General features: G+C 46.6%; 1 protein-coding gene across 3 annotated transcripts in view; it reads right to left on the bottom strand.

The window, feature by feature from the left end:
• The window catches only part of PPP1R1B (protein phosphatase 1 regulatory inhibitor subunit 1B), an 821,552-nt gene that overhangs the window by 57,466 nt on the left and 746,819 nt on the right, over positions 1 to 17,267 (bottom strand). For all 3 annotated transcript variants that reach the window (XM_073608352.1, XM_073608354.1, XM_073608353.1), the window contains one exon: positions 16,596 to 16,772. In XM_073608352.1, coding sequence (XP_073464453.1) covers positions 16,596 to 16,772 — 177 coding nt within the window. The remainder of the gene's footprint in view (positions 1 to 16,595; positions 16,773 to 17,267) is intronic.

The raw sequence follows: 17,267 nt of genomic DNA on the forward strand, positions 1-17,267 counted from the left end.
GAAATTGCACACAGATAATACGGGCCATCACTTACCCCTACGACATAGATCAACGAGAAGGATGGAATGAGGTAAGGGGGGAGCATATAGTAAAAGGGATCGTGGCATTAAATGGGTTAAACGATCCGATTTTAGATCTAAAAAAACAACAGAGCAATCTAGATGCTTATGTCCTAAAACCCCCACCGTCCCAATAGCACCATCCTCCTTACACCATACTGACCGCAATGTCATTAACCTCACCCCCTACACACTTAATAATGAGGAAATTTCGATCCTTCAATTAGGACTGGGCTTTTGTCCCCTTGATGCGCTTAGGGTTACTGAAACAATTAAAGACCTTTATTTATTTGCCCGTAATTTAACCTTCAGATTCATGTATGATAAAGATCGCACCAATCAGGGACTAGAGCGCGAACTCACGGAGCGCACCAAGGGTTTCTCGATGGAGGAATTCAGGGCTCTCCGTGATCTAATGCTCCTCTTCGACGAGGGAGATACCGGAGACCCCGCAGCTTCACAGGCGAGCATGGATTGTGTAAATATCTCTCCAAATATACCGGCAGCAGGGACAGATGTACCTACTCTCCCTGCACCCAATAGCTGTGACCTTCCGGTCAAGCAGAGCCACATACCCCTGCCAAAATCCTTCCCCCCCCCCCCTGCGGCCCCCCCCTTCCCTCCCTCCTCTTCCTCCCTCCCCTCTTTCCCCTCCCCTCCCCTCCCCTCCCCTCTCATTCCCTCCCCTCTCCCCCCCCCCCCCCCCCTCCCCATTATCCCCCCCTTCTCCTCCCCCCCCCCCCCTTATTCCCCTTTATCTTTTCCTCTCCTTCCTTCCCTCTCCCTTCCTGTTCCCCCCCCCCCCCCCTTCCCCCCCCCCCCTCCCTTCCTGTCCTCTCCAACCACCTTTTCATCCTTCTCCTTCTTGCACACCGGGTTCTAAATTCATAGCTTTTGATGGGTACCCTTATACTCTACCACGCTATGTCTATCTTGTGGTTTAATGATCCACACTCAATTACTTAAATATTTTATCCACCAGAGGCTGTTTTGTTACCCCTGTGTTCGTCGCAGGGGGATTTGTTTGGGGTCCTATATACCTACAGAGAATACCTGAACGGGTGAGCCTGTCCTTCTTTTATTCAACCTGTACCTTATTGTTTATTGTATTATTTAATGATTTCGCTGTAATCACCACAAAAACCATGTATCTGTGAATTGTTATATATCTATTATTTGTTTTTTATGCCACATTACAGACTTTATTCTCCTGAGGAAGCGGTGAATACCGCGAAACCGGTCGAGAACCTAAGTCACTCTTGGAACCTCTGTCATTGCTAGATACAATTTATGTGGTTGTATACATTACTTTGTCCTGTATTACAACTGTATATGCTATTATTACTCTAATATTTAGATATATGTATATATCTTCTTTTAAAATGGTTTTCTATTAAAAATATAGCTTTTATCCTACCACCTTCTCTTCATTCCTTTGTACTATTATTTAATTATCCTCAGTACCGAAATAGTCCCCTGTGTTGTTTTCTTGCATGTGGGGGGTAGGGACAGTTGCCGACAGAAGTAGCGAACTGCGGCCTGCCCTACTCCCTGCCTCCCTCTGTAGTAGATTTCTATAAGACACATGGTGAGATGTTGGCACCGCAGTTGGCTTCACTATACACGGGATGCCTCTCGGAGGGGAAGTCACCAGAATCTATGTACCATGCCTATCTGACCTTGATATATAAACCTCAGAAGGACCCTACATCCTGTGCCTCCTATAGACCATTTGCGCTTCTAAACAATGACTTTAAAATTTTAACAAAACTCCTTGCCATCAGACTATAACCCATGCTACCCTCAGTAATAGACTCCGATCAAACAGGTTTTATACCCCGTAGAGCCTCAGATGTTAACCTCCGTAGACTCTTCACAAATATTCATGCCCAGCACATCAATGATGGATCTCAAGCTCTTGCCTCCTTAGACATTGAGAAGGCCTGTGGCCCTTCTTGTGGGAGACATTGCGAAGAATGGGGTTCCCCTTGCTCTTCATTAAGTGGCTTCAGGTTATATACAAGTGCCCTACCTCCTTGGTGCGCCTGGGGGGTCGACTATCTGATCCCTCCAGACTCTCCAGGGGAACAAGACAAGGCTTTCCTCTCTCCCCAGCATTATTTGCCCTTGCCATAGAACCAGTGGCAGAGGCGCTGCGCACTACCCCACACATCAAGGGTCTGTGCATCAGTCTGCTGGAGGAGAGGGTAGCCCTGTATGCCGATGACATGCTACTTTTTTCTCTGTGATGCAGGCCCTTTATTACAGGATGCACTAACAGTTCTGAAAACCTTTGCCACGGTCATGGGGCTTAGAGTCAACTGGTCCAAATCTTTACTAATCCCAATAGGGCTTCAAGGACAAACTCCCCCCCGGGTATCCCCCTTCAGTGGGTGGACACTTTCAAATACCTAGGTGTCACTGTTTCCTCTCGAGCTACAGATTTCATCCCTATCAACCTAGACCCAGTTATACTAGATATAAAGACCAAACTTAAGTTGTGGGGAAAATTTGCCACTGTCCTTATGGGGCCGATTAAACCTTCTCAAAATGAAAATCATTCCCAAACTTACATAACTCCTTAGGCATTCCCCGCAATGGATTCCCAAATCTTTCTTTTAAAACCTCAATCAGATTTTCTCATCTTTTCTATGGGGCCCCTCCCCGCCCAGATATAAGCTGAGCACCTTGATGAGACACAGGGGGGTATGGCATTCCCAGATTGTTACAAACACTATCTGGCTGAACAGTTGGTGACGGTGGCGTGGTGGCTAGACCCAGATAAATCAAATTCAGCTACAGTCTTGGAGGCAGCGGTGGTGGGATCATTAGAGGCACTTAAATTGCTGGTCTATAGGGGACCTCGTGCCCCATACCCCCTGACCCCCTCCATGAATCCACCTTACGGGCATGGTGGGCAGGGCTGGCGGTGGAAAAATATAGACCTAATGAAATCTCACCTAACACTCACATTTGTCTGAATTCTAATATCCCTCAGTTTTACAAAATGTTAAATCCATACGCATGGACAAAATATGGTATTAAACTTGTATCACAGATAACATCGAATAACGCCTTAATCGCCTTATCTCAACTCTCACGGACACATAATTTACCAAGTCACTGTATTTTGCTACTTACAATTGTCTCATGCCTTCGCCGCACAATTCCCACAATCCTCCTGCATGGTGGTCCAGTCAGGGTTGGAGAAGACACTTCAGTCCAGATGTGTCAAAAAACCAACCTCACATCTATACGAACACCTGATATATGTGTCTCTCCCACCCATAGATAAACTCTGGTCCTGTTGGCAAAGAGATATCCCTACACTGGACAACGATGACTGGGATGATGTATGGGATTTCCCCTTTAGCTCCCTGGTCTCACTGTGAGACTTGTGCAGTTTAAAATACTACACACCATATAGACTTCATGAGATGAAACCTGAGCACTCCACAGAATGCTGGAGGTGTAACACTTCACCAGGTGATTTTACACATATATTTTGGGCTTACCCTAAGATTCAGCAATATTGGGCTGAGGTGCTGGATATGATCAATCTGGTCGCCTCAGTCACAATACCGACGGCGATGGAGGTGTGTCTCTTGCAGGGCTGGTGCAAGGATTTTTGACACCCTAGATGAAACCTAATTTTGCCACCCCCATTGGCTCCACCCCTGACTGCACCCCCTTTGCCCTGCCCATGTGACAGAAGGCGGCGCTATACAGGAAGCATCGGCTCTGCTTCCTCTAGCGCCGGCTCCAGTGCTACGCCTCTAATTACACTATCAGTCGGACAGAGCAGCTGCCTAAGACTGACTTGGTTACATGCTGCATATAAAATAAATGTGTAGCGCTAAAAATATTATCATGAGAACCTGGGGATGGTTCCAGGGAAGTGATTGTACAATCCAAAACGGTAAATGAATCAAAAAAGGTTGCAAACCTACGCAAAATAAAAAATAGACAATCTAGGTAACACAGTGACGTTTGACTAGTGCCAAATACATACAAATAAATGCAAACTGGAGAACACATATAAGTGTTAAGGACACACAAAGGGGTAAAAGGTTATGCGGATGACGCAATGTGAAAAAATGAGCAGTCCACAAGATAGAAAGCCAACAATTGAGGACAATGTAATAATAAGTCCATATATATGGAACATCAGGTTGAAATCACAATGTGGTCTCCAGTGAAATATCAGTGCTTCATTCAGATGTTTGGTGATCAAAACATTTAATGAATTCAGCAACACCTGGGGTTGTGCCTCCACCATCTAGAAATAAAGGGGATTCGGTACTCTTACCCTGAGTTGTGGATCCACACGCCAGCAGGGGGGTGAATCGTACAAACGTGAATGCAAACAGGGATTGCAGATGGCAAACTTCAATGAGGACCCGCTCCAGCTCCTTCTCAGATGGTCATCAGGTGTACAGATCAGGAATGTCAGCAGTCACTCACCGCACTCTCCGATGCGTTTCGTCCGAACTGACTTCAACTGCCCCAGTTGAAGTCCATTCGGACGAAATGCGTTGGATTTTAACGCTTGCTGAGCTCTACCTACTGCACACTTTTATACGGTCATGTGATCACTTTTTTATTGTACTCATCTGTCATGATGTAGTACTTTTTATTCAAATAAACCCCACCATTTTTGATCTATTCCATGTGGAGGCTTCTTTTCTCTTTTTTATCCTTAAACGATTGCTGTTTTCATCATTGCCTGGAGAGTGTGGTGGGGTTTGCCTTCCTCTGGATCAACTGTGGGTATAGGATTGGGTATATGGGATTGTACAATATTTTTTATTTTATTTATTTAATTAATTTATTTATTTATTTATTTATTTTTATGGTCGAACTAGATAGACTTGTATCTTTTTTTCAACCTGACTAACTATGTAACTATGTCATTATGTATCTCTGAAGTGTGTCTTTGTAGTGTGAGTACTCAATTTAAAGTGCACCAAACACCTCTTTACATTGATTAAAGAGCATCTATGTACAGATTTCAACTTCTTCTTTACATTTGCTTATAAGCACCGCCCCCTCCCTCCCAATAACGTCTGGGAGGACAAGGAGAGGCAGACGTTCCCTTGGCACTGTAAGGGGGCCAGTAACAAATGTGTCCACAGGCAAAGGTGGATGTGGTGGTCAGTCCTCAGGCATGGCCAGAGGACAGCCATTTCCTCTGTTTAGTGAGTTTGCCCGTGCTAACCAGCCACAGCATGCAGAGGAGGTGGTGGACTGGCTTACTAAACCTTCCTCATCCACATCCTCATCCTCTGTCACACAAGCAGAGACACGTGTGCAGTCCCCTGCAGTTGCCAGAGTGGATAAACCTGCCTCCTTGTCCACATCTATTCCTGCCATAGCCCCAACATCAGCCATTGAGTCAGCTGAGTTTTTTGAGCACAGCGTCAGCCACTTGCCCCTTGATGATGCCCAGCCATTACTGGATTCAGATGTTGGTTTTGAGGTTGAGGATGACAGGAACATGAGCCTAGAGAGAGGGAGGAACACTGGTAGACAAATTGGCATTCATATTCCCCAAGCCGCAGCGTATTGCCAAGTTGTCTCCAGTGGTAATGATGAAGATGGAGATGGTGATTATAATGATGATGAGGTCACTGATGCAATTTGGGAGCAGTGGAGGAAACTGAAGGTGAGGCGGTACAACCCCAAGGAGGCCGACATCAAGAAAGAGTAGAGAGCAGCCACCCTACTCCATCACATTCTGCAGCTGTTATCTTCCGGCCCACTCCCCTAAGCTCAGCTGTCTGGGCCTTTTTCAGCACATCTGCAGCAGATCGCACTGTTGCTATCTGCAAACTGTGTCTCAAGCACATCAAACATGGCAAAAACACCAACCATTTGGGTACTAGACGCTTAACAAGGTATTTAACGTCCAACCAATCAGCCCGTTGGCAAGAGCACCTAACAGCCACACAAAAGGGGCACAAATCTGTCCCTCCTCCCCCTCGTTACCCACTTCAGTCTGCCCCTGCGATAATGAGTCATTACCTCTCAGCAGCCTCCATTGACAGGGATGATGGTATAGCACAGGGCGTTACAGGTCCTAGCAACACATCTGTCAGCAGCACACCACCAGCTGTAGACTGTAGCCAGCAAATTTCTCTGCCCCATCTGCTGCAGCGGAAAAAAAAATACAGTTCCTGCCACCCACATGCCCAGCGTCTGAATGCAAACTTGTCAAAGCTGTTGGCTCTCCAACTTCTGCCTTTCATCCTGGTGCAATCTGCCCACTTCCGTGAATTAGCACAATGTGCTGTACCACAATGGTAGGTTCCCAGTTGCTACTACTTTTCACGTAAGGCCATCCAATCTCTCTACCATCACGTGGAAGGGAATGTTCTGGCATCATTGGGCAAGGCAGTCAGCCATAAAATCCACCTTACTGCTGACACATGGTCCAGCAAGCATGGGCAGGGACGATATATTTTCTTCACAGCACACTGGGTAACGCTGCTTGCAACTCGAAAGGATGCAGGGCTAGGTGCTGCAGCTTGTTGTGCCCCCACGTCTCCATACAGTTGGTGGTGATGATGCCAGACCTGTGAGCTCTACCCCCTCCTTCTCCTCCACCTCCATGCCCTCCTCTGCAGAATTGTCCTATGAACATCAGGTACCCCCTAAGCATTCAAAGGGCTATTCCCAGAGTCAGGTTAAAAGGTGCCATGCAGTGCTTCAACTGGTGTGTTTAGGGGACAAGAACCACACCAGAGCAGAGATTCTTGCAGCTCTGCAGGGACTGACCCAGAGGTGGTTCACACCACACCAGCTGGAGCCAGGAATGGTGGTGTCCGATAATGGCTCAAACCTCCTGTCCGCCCTTAGACAGGGAAAGTTGACATATGTGCCATACCTGGCACATGTCCTCAATTTGGTGGTGCAGTGTTTCCTAAGTACATACCCAGAGTTGAAAGATGTACTAAAGCAGGCAAGAAGAGTCTGTAGCCATTTCAGATGGTCATACACAGCCAGTGCTCGGTTGGCTAAAATTCAGCGGAAATTCCACCTGCCTGTAAACCGCCTGATTTCTGACATGCCCACCATGTGGAACTAAACTTTGGGAATGCTGCAGTGGCTATACATGCAGCAGAGAACCATCAACGAGTACCTGTGCCAGTACGGCACAACGACAGGCTCAGACCGCCTTGGCTTTTTTTCCCCACGCCAATGGTTGATCAATAAGGATGCATGCACTGTATTGTCACCATTTGAGGAGGCCACAAGGATGGTGAGCCGTGACAGTGCATGCATCAGTGACACAATCCCGTTGTGTTCCTGCTGGAGCAGGCTCTGCTTGGCATTATGGACAGGGCACTGGAGGCAGAGCAGCAGGAGGAAGAGGAGGATTTCCTTGCCTCTCAAGGCCCACATTATCCAGACACCATCCATGGGCGTCCGCAGAATTTTTTCAGGGGGGAGGCATCATTTTAAGGTCACCCATGCTCCACCCCTTTTCCACAATCTCATGCAGGGAAGGGGCTTAGTCATTATCACAAAAAAAAGCAGGCATGTGCTCATCATATGCAGCCTCATTGTGCCCATCAAATGTGGCCTGTACAGTACGGAGGGTGTACTGTATGTGTATATAGAGGGGGTGGATGGTATTAGTATATACAGGAAGGAAGGAGAGTGTATATAGCTAACAGGACAGATTATGTATATCTGCAGTCAGTGATGATGGAGGAAGGTCTCTATAAACAGGAAGGAAGGTGGGTATATAAATCTACCTGTATATAGAGACCTTCCTCCATCATCACTGACTGCAGATATACATCATCTGTCCTGTATACAGCTATATATACAGGACAGATGATGTATATCTGCAGTCAGTGATGATGTAGGAATACATGAAGGAAGATAGGTATATAAAGTTGTATATAGCTGTATACAGGACAGGACAGATGATATGATCTTTCCTATATCTGGCAACCCCCCTTCACTGATCATACCTGTATGCACTCAGCTGCCCCTTCATCTGTATATATGTCAGTTCACTTGTACTCACAGCCCCGGCTTGTAAGGTGGTCTTCCTTCTCCCAGGTCCTGTTTCCACATGTCCTGGTGAAAATACATTACAGGAAGCAGCCAGAGGTGGCAGTAAAAATCTCTGTAAGCTCAAAGACACAGATCTGCAGCAGCGGTGGAGCCGACTCTCACAAACAGAGAGGGCCAGCACAGCTACAGATGCGGCCATGGCAGACCCTTGCCGATTCTGGGGGGGGGTCACTTGCCCCCCCCTTGCCCTTACCTGTGTACGCCCATGACACCATCATTCCTATGTCACAGAACACACAGAAGGAGAGAGGGGAGGAGAACGAGGAGGAGGATTCTGGCATTTTCATAGGCGTCGAAGAAGAGGAAGACATGCGTCTATCTGTAAGTGATGGCTTTCCAACCCCAGGACCTTTGGGAGTAGTACATGGCTGGGAGGAGGAAGTTCCTGATGCTGTCATCCTGAGTGACCCAGAGGAGTCTGCTTCTCAAGCCTCGGCAAATTTGAGGCGCATGGGCGACCTCATGCTTCAAAGCCTGCAAAAGGACCCAACAATACATGGCATAAAGGAGAAGGATGATTACTGGTTGGCAACCCTCCTTGACCACTGATGGGAAGGTCTCAGAACTCATCCCATCCCTACAGAGAGTGCAGAAGATAAAATCTTGAGGACAGGTTAAAGAGGATTTTATTAAACGTTTTTCCTGACTCCAGTAGGTTATAGTGTCGTGGAAAACGTAGTTTTGAGACTTCTGTTGGTCAAGAGAGGGGTTTTGTAGAAGGTATCCGTCTAAGTGAGGCATTTCGGAATTTTTTTAGTCTTCGCAGCCCAGGGCTGTCAGCTTCCACATCCCATCTGCATCACATGGTGGACGATTACCTCGGGGCCAAAACAGAGATGGAGAGCTTTCCAGCTGATGATTCACTGACTTACTGGGTCATGAGAATACACCACCGTCCAGAACTTGCCCAGTATGCTATTGAGTTATTGAGCTGCCCTGCATCCAGCATGCTTTCAGAACGGGCATTCAGTGTTGCAGTGATTATTAGGGATGAGCTTTGAGTCGAACTCATGCTCAACTCGAACATCAGCTGCTCGCCAGTTCGCTGAACAGCGAACAATTTGGGGTGTTCGCGGCAAATTCAAAAGCCGTGGAACACCCTTTAAAAGTCTATGGGAGAAATCAAAAGTGCAAATTTTAAAGGCTTATATGCAACTTATTATCATAAAAAGTGTTTGGGGACCTGGGTCCTGCCAAAGGGGACATGGATCAATGCAAAAAATTGTTTTAAAAACGGCCGTTTTTTCAGGAGCAGTGATTTTAATAATGCTTAAAGTGAAACAATAAAAATGTAATATTCCTTTAAATTTCGTACCTGGGGGGGGGTCTGTAGTATGCCTGTAAAGGGGCGCATGTTTCCCGTGTTTAGAACAGTCTGACAGCAAAATGACATTTCAAAGGAAAAAAAAGTCATTTAAAACTACTCGCGGCTATTAATGAATTGCTGGTCCGACAACACACATAAAAGTTAACTGATATAAAACGGCATGGGAATTCCCCACAGGGGAACCCCGAACCAAAATTAAAAAAAAAAAAAATGACGTGGGGGGTCCCCCTAAATTCCATACCAGGCCCTTCAGGTCTGGTATGGAAATTAAGGGGAACCCCGGCCAAATTTTTTTTTAAAAATGGCGTTGGGTCCCCCTCAAAATCTGCACCAGACCCTTCAGGTTTGGTATGGATTTTAAGGGGAACCCCACACCGAAATTTTTTAAAAAATGGCGTGGGGTCCCCCCAAAAATCCATACCAGACCCTTATTCGAGCACGCAACCTGGCAGGCCGCAGGAAAAGAGGGGGGACGAGAGAGTGCCCCCCCTCCTTAACCATACCAGGCCACATGCCCTCAACATTGGGAGGGTGCTTTGGGGTAGCCCCCAAAACACCTTGTCCCCGTGTTGATGGGGACAAGGGCCTCATCCCCACAACCCTTGCCTGTTATGTAACGCATGACCCTGCCCCCTCTGTCATCACGGGGAATACCACAGGGAAGTTCCCAGTCAAGTCCCTGTGTGTCAGAGGGGGGCGGGGTCACCGGGTGGCCCCGCCCCCGTTATTTGAGAACCATCAGAAGAGGAGAAGCGTCACACAGCGGGAGCCTTCCATCATGCCATCATGGATGTGGAGCGGCCCGAGCAGAAGAAGGGAAGAAGACACCACAGAGGAAGATGCCGGACGAGAACACCGGAGGAAGAACCAGAAGAAGATGGAGGAAGAAACCGAAGGAAGATAGAAGATAGAAGAAAGAAGATAGAAGAAAGAAGAAGCATTTAAATAAAGACATTGTCAAAAACTGTCTCTTGTCATTGTTAAAATTTTTGACAGTTTTTTTGTGAAATGGTAGGGGTACAAACAGGGGGAGGGCCGGGATCTGGGGGTCCCCTTGTTAAAGGGGACTTCCAGATTCCGATAAGCCCCCTGCCCGCAGACCCCCACAACCACCGGGCAAGGGTTGTGGGGATGAGGCCCTTGTCCCTATCAACATGGGGACAAGGTGTTTTGGGGGGCTACCCCAAAGCACCCTCCCAATGTTGAGGGCATGTGGCCTGGTACGGTTCAGGAGGGGGGGCGCTCTCTTGTCCCCCCCTCTTTTCCTGCGGCCTGCCAGGTTACGTGCTCGGATAAGGGTCTGGTATGGATTTTTGGGGGGACCCCACGCCATTTTTTTTTTATTTTGGCCGGGGTTTCCCTTAATATCCATACCAGACCTGAAGGGCCTGGTATGGAATTTAGGGGGACCCCCCACGTCATTTTTTTTTTTTAATTTTAGTTCAGGCTTTCCCTGGGGGAATTCCCATGCCGTTTTTATCAATGAACTTTTATGTGTATTGTCGGACCGGCAATTCATTAATAGCCACGAGTAGTTTTAAATGACTTTTTTCCTTTGAAATGTCATTTTGCTGTCAGACTGTTCTAAACATGGGAAACATGCGCCCCTTTACAGGCATACTATAGACGCCCCCCAGGTATGAAATTTAAAGGAATATTACACTTTTATTGTTTCACTTTAAGCATTATTAAAATCACTGTTCCCGAAAAAACGGCCGTTTTTAAAACTTTTTTTTGCATTGATCCATGTCCCCTGGGGCAGGACCCAGGTCCCCAAACACTTTTTATGACAATGACTTGCATATAAGTCTTTAAAATTAGCACTTTTGATTATTCATGTTCATGTCCCATAGACTTTAACGGTGTTCGCGTGTTCGAACAAATTTTTTGCCTGTTCGCAAGTTCTGGTGCAAGCCGAACAGGGGGGTGTTCGGCTCATCCCTACTGATCATAGGAAGAGAACCTCTGGACTGGATGGCTTAGGTAGGCAGGACTGATGAGCAGGATATCATCAACAGCTGAGTAACTGTGGAGAGATAGGAGCTGGCAATTAGCCGACAACTGAGTGGCCAGCTCAGAGAAGGAACTGCTGAGCCCAGCCCTGACAGTACCCCCTCCTCAATGACCCCTCCCCCTCAGAGGACCACCAGGCTGGAGGAGAAAACGTCTATGGAAATCACGGAGGAGGACAGGGGCATGTACGTCGAAGGATGAGACCCAAGAGCGTTCCTCCGGACTATACCCTTTCCAATGCTCCAGGTACTGTATGCGCCCACGGAACCTACGGGAGTCAACAATAGACTGTACTTCATACTCCTCATGGTTCTTCACCTGTACAGGGTGAGGACGTGGCACTGAGGTAGTAAAGCAGTTGCAGACCAAAGGTTTTAATAAGGAGACATAAAATACATTAGAAATATGCATATTAAAAGGAAGGTCTAATGCGTAAGCCACTGGGTTAATCCTGCGAAGAATACTGAAAGGCCCAATAAACCGAGGTGTGAACTTCAGTGAGGGAACAAGAAGTTGGAGGTTGCGAGATGACAGCCAGACCCTGTCCCCAACATGATAGGCAGGCGCAGGCAGGCGTCTGCGGTCAGCATGGAGCCTGTACCTATCATTAGCATGTCGCAAAGCCTCCTGGACTTGTGCCCAAGTGGAACGAAGACCACGGAGATCCTCCTCTAATGCAGGAATACTCTGCAAAAGAGTCAGGCAACATGGAAGGTTGGAAACCATAATTCTCCATAAACGGGGACAATCGGGAAGCAGAATTCAAGGCACTGTTGTGAGCAAATTCTGCCCATGGTAATAGGTCTGATCAGTTGTTATGATGGTCAGAAATATTGCAATGTAGGAATTGCTCCAAGGACTGACTGGCTCGTTCTGTGGCCCCATTAGACTTCGGGTGATATGCAGAGGAGAAAGCAAGCTGAATTCGCAACTGTGCACAAAAGGCTCACCAGAACCGGGACATAAACTGACTAACCCTGTCCGAGACAATCACCTTGAGTAGCCCATGTAAGAGAAAGCTCTCCCGAGCAAAAATGGAAGCCAGTTCCTTAGAAGTGGGCAACTTCTTAAGTGGAATACAATGACACATCTTTGCAAACTGGTCAACTACCATAAGGATAACTGTGTTGCCCTGGGAGTTGGGTAACTCCACAATGAAATCCATAGACAGGTGGGTACAGGGCCTCTCTCCATTTGGTATGGGTTGTAGGAGGCCCACTGGAAGGTGTCGTGGAGTCTTACTCTGAGCACACACGGAACAGGCAGCTACGAAGGCAGTTACATCAGCACATAGACTAGGCCACCAGAATTGTTGGGAAATGGCCCAAAAGAATTGATTCTTCCCAGGGTGGCCAGCAGCCTTGGAAGAATGTTAAATCTGGAGCACGGCAGTATGGAGACTCTCTGGGACAAAGCAGCGGCCACAAGGTATCTCAGGAGCAGCAAGAATTTTGTCATCCAAAGCAGAAGTGAGACTAGTGTGAACCGTAGCCAGAATACGATCAGGAGGAATCACAGCAACTGGAACCGACTCCAACTTGGAAGTGGAGGAAAACTGTTGTGACAAGACGTCAGCCCTTACATTCTTAGTACCGGGTAAGAATGAGACAGTGTAATTGAAACTTGGCAAGAAAAGAGCCCATCGTTCCCTTCTGGGAGAGAGGCGTTTAGCCTCAGGCAAGAATGTGAGATTCTTATGGTCAGTAAGAATGAGAACCGGCATAGTGATACCTTCAAGGAGTTGTCGCCATTCTTTCAGGGCTAAAATGATCACCAACAGATCCCTGTCACCAATCCTGTAATTGTACTCCACAGGTGACAATTTCTTGGAAAAGTAGCCACAAGGATGCATAGCACTCTCAGAGGTAGGACGTTGAGACAAAAGGGCGCCAACACCAGTCTCAGAAGCATTTTGATTAGAGCCTGTATCTCAGCCCAAGAAAGGATGACCGAAACCAGGGGCTTATCCTTCTGGATAACTGGGGATGAAGCAACGCCACCTAAGGTCTGTCCGTGACAGGACCTCAAGGTTCAGGCGTTCCCTGGACGGGTAGGGCAAGACTTCAAAAAGTGACCTGCCTGACCACAATAAAGGCAAAATCTCTCCCTCCTCCTAAAGGTTCTCTCATCTGCAGAGAGATAAGTGCATGGGTTCACCTTCAGTGGCCAACTCGGTACCAGGAAGCATGGGAGGTGAGGGAGGCAAGCGACTGCAAAGCTCCGGAGAGAAACATACAGGAAGCTTCCGCAAGCGCTTCTTAAAAAAAAGTCTTTCTCTGAGTCTGGAGTCAATGAGGATGGCAAACGTGATCAACTTCTCCAGCTCAGTGGGTATATCTCAGGCTGCTATCTCATCCTTGATAGTATCCGAGAGACCATGAGAAAAAGCAGCCCTTATTGTTCCACGCAACCTCTGCTGCCAGAGTACGGAATTCAATGGCGTAGTCGGCAACAGTTCTCGTACTCTGTTCGATGGACATGAGGCACTTAGCAGCAGAAGTGGAGCGTGTGGGAACATCAAATACCCTTTTAAACAAAGCCGCAAACTCAGGGTAGCTCAAGACAACAGGTTTTTGCATCTCCCACAGAGGGTTTGCCCAGGCCAAGGCTCTCTCAGAAAGCAAAGATATCACGAAACCTACTTTTCTTCTGTCTGTGGGAAATGCCTGGGGCAGCATCTCAAAGTATATTGGATTTCCCCCAAATCGCTGAGGAAGCGGAGCGGAACCAGACATTCCTCTTATAGATGTAATACTCGAGGCAGGTGCCTGCACAGAGACTGGAGCAGCAGCAGGGTCGACCTGCAACATAGATTGCACTGGGGCGGCCACAGTGGGAGATTTCAGGCGACTCAGGAGAGTTTGTAACGCCATGGCAAACTGATCCATGTGGTGATCCAGTTCATCCATTCTAGAGAAAATATTACCAACAAGCGGATTGACTGCATCTTCTGAATTCATGGCCTTCGCCTACTGTCAGAAACCATGAAACCAGGCCGAGACAGAAGTACAGTTAAATCACACTTGTTTAATAATAAAAGTAAAAAAGAACAAATGTAGTCAAAACATAGCCAAAGTTCAGTAGCCAGAATGGATAGTCAGCCAAGCCAGAAGTCAGGGATTAATGTAGTGGAACAACAAGCAGGATCTGGAGCCAGAAGGGATGTCAGCAAAGCAAGTCTTGAACAGGATCTCAGGAGATTCCTGTGATGTTGACCAACGCGAAGGCAGGGAACCTCTGGACTGGACGGCTTAAGTAGGCAAGACTGATGAGCAGGATATCATCAACAGCTGAGTAACTGTGGAGAGATAGGAGCTGGCAATTAGCTGACAGCTTAGCGGCCAGCTCAGAGAAGGAAGGGCTGAGCCCAGCCCTGACACATACACATTGGCTCCCAAGCTGTTGCTTAGCAAAATAAAGGCAGCTTGCAGGGAAAATTTCTTTTTTTTTTTTTGCTTTATAAATGCAATTATTGCTGCAGCAGATTCTAGACATGGTACATATCTGCCACTTTACAGGTAGATTGAGGGGACTCCCCTAGGCACTATATTGGAAGGAATTTTTCATTTTTATGCTTTCACTTTAAACATAAAAAAAATCACTGCTTATTTAAAAATGACGTTTTTCACAAACTTTTTTAAATTGATACATGTCCCCCAGGGCAGGAGCCGGACCCCTATAACCATTGTATGCCCAATTTCTTGCATATAAGCCTTCAAAATGGGCACCTTATTTTTGACGTTCGGGTCCCATTGACTTTAATGGGGTTCGCTATTTGGGTCTGAACTTTCTCTGTGTTCAAAAGGGGTCAGTTCGGCCCATCCCTAGCCAGGAGGCTGAAGTATACTGATTGTTAAAGATACAGTGACGGTGGAACACCCTGCGTGGGCTACTGATGTCTTTGTGAACTTTTCCTTGCTTTTAAATAAAAGTGGGCTACCATGCCCTTAGCCCCGATTCACACAGGGGCGGCACGACTTGCAGGTCGCCTCACCGAGGCGACCTGCACACAACTTCCACGGTGACTTGCAAAACGACTTCTGTATAGAAGTCTATGCAAGTCGCCCCCAAAGTAGTACAGGAACATTTTTCTAAGTCGGAGCGACTTGCGTCGCTCCTATTAGAACGGTTCCATTGTACAGAACGGGAGGCGACTTGTCAGGCGGCTAGGTCGCCTGACAAGTCGCCCCTGTGTGAACCAGCACTTAAAAAATACAGTTTTGGACTGCTGCACTCACTGAAAACGCTTGAGTCTGATCACCCCAATCTTACAAAGGTTACGTGTTACATCCATATTCAGGGTGTAAAATGTTACAAATGCAACTGTCCCCGCACCCCAGCCCCCCTTTCCGAGTTCCCATTTTCACAGAAAGTGGGTGATGATCTCTTCTGCTCCCTGTTTCAATCTAAAAGAACACATTGTGTTCTGTGAATGGAAAAAAATAATAAAAATAAATAAACACACCTATGTTCTGTGAATGGGAAAACCAACCTTTGTGGCTGTTGGTTTGTAGTTCTTAATGTAGTTCTCAATATCAGAGTGTAACTGCCTGCCCATATTGGAGGTACGGGCAGACAGCTACACAGTCAGTCTGCAGGACCGTGGCATTACACCCACAATCCGCTAATCATGGGTCCAATATAGGTCCCTAACAAAAAAAAATAAATGCATATTTTTTAACCTGCAAAAAAAATGCATTTATTATTTTTATGTAAAAGTGAACTTATCCTTGGAGCTTCTTGCCCCAAGAGACAGTGAAAGCAGTTACTAGGCTACATGAAGACAAACAGAAAATAGCAGACTAGAGATAGATGTTGGATGTTGGGAAATAGAATTATGTACATACAATATTTTCCAGCCCATGACAAAAACAGTTATATGTGCACTATAGAAGCTTTAACATTTGTATGCTCTGCACCCCCCAAGGGCTAATGGTCTACCGAGAAAACCATTAACAGCTCGTGTTTCCCCAGTTTCGGGGATCTATGAGGTTTGAAGGTGAAATCCCCTTGAAGCCCAGTCCTGTTGGAGTTGGACAGTTGTCACCTTTAAGTAACGTGTCGTGTTTATGATGATCAACCTATTATGAACTCTTTGGGCTTTTACCTGTGTCAATTTTCACGCTACAGTCCAGGCACTCCTCCAATTTAGTGGTTGAGGGCTCTGCAGACGTTTCTTCTGTTCCAGTTTTAGTGTCATCATTTACCTCTTCATCATCATCATCATCACTGTCACCAAGAGAGCCAAGGGCCTGCATGTGAGACTGTACGATGCGCTGGACAGCTGTAAAACACAAAGAGCACAGTTAGTTCTATAGCCCAAGAAGACAGCCTGATGAATCAATATATCTCCTCTATGTAACCCCCAAGCCACTAGAGAAAATAGAAGAGTGAGAGTTCAGATTCTCAATTTTAGAAAAGTTTTTTTTTATGAAAATAACTGAAATGTGGAATATTCTTTAATATAAAACTTGTTCCATGTCAATACAGTAGGTTATTCCAAAGTAAAAAAAAAAAAGACTGGATTCTCTCCAAAAAGAACATCATATTCAAGTATTTACTATATTACCAAAAGTATTGGGATGCCTGCATTTACACGCACATGAACTTTAATGGCATCTTAGTCCGTAGAGTTCAATATTACAAGGCACAGCTATGGGGGAAAATTTCGCCCCCCAGCTATGCCAAACTAACTATGGGTCTATGGGAACAATGCTTCATCTGCAACAATCCGTATTCAGAACACATCATATATTACGGCAGATGCATAGATGACATT

The sequence above is a fragment of the Aquarana catesbeiana genome, linkage group LG12, assembly GCF_042186555.1.
Source record: "Aquarana catesbeiana isolate 2022-GZ linkage group LG12, ASM4218655v1, whole genome shotgun sequence".
Classification (NCBI taxonomy): Eukaryota; Metazoa; Chordata; class Amphibia; order Anura; family Ranidae; genus Aquarana; species Aquarana catesbeiana.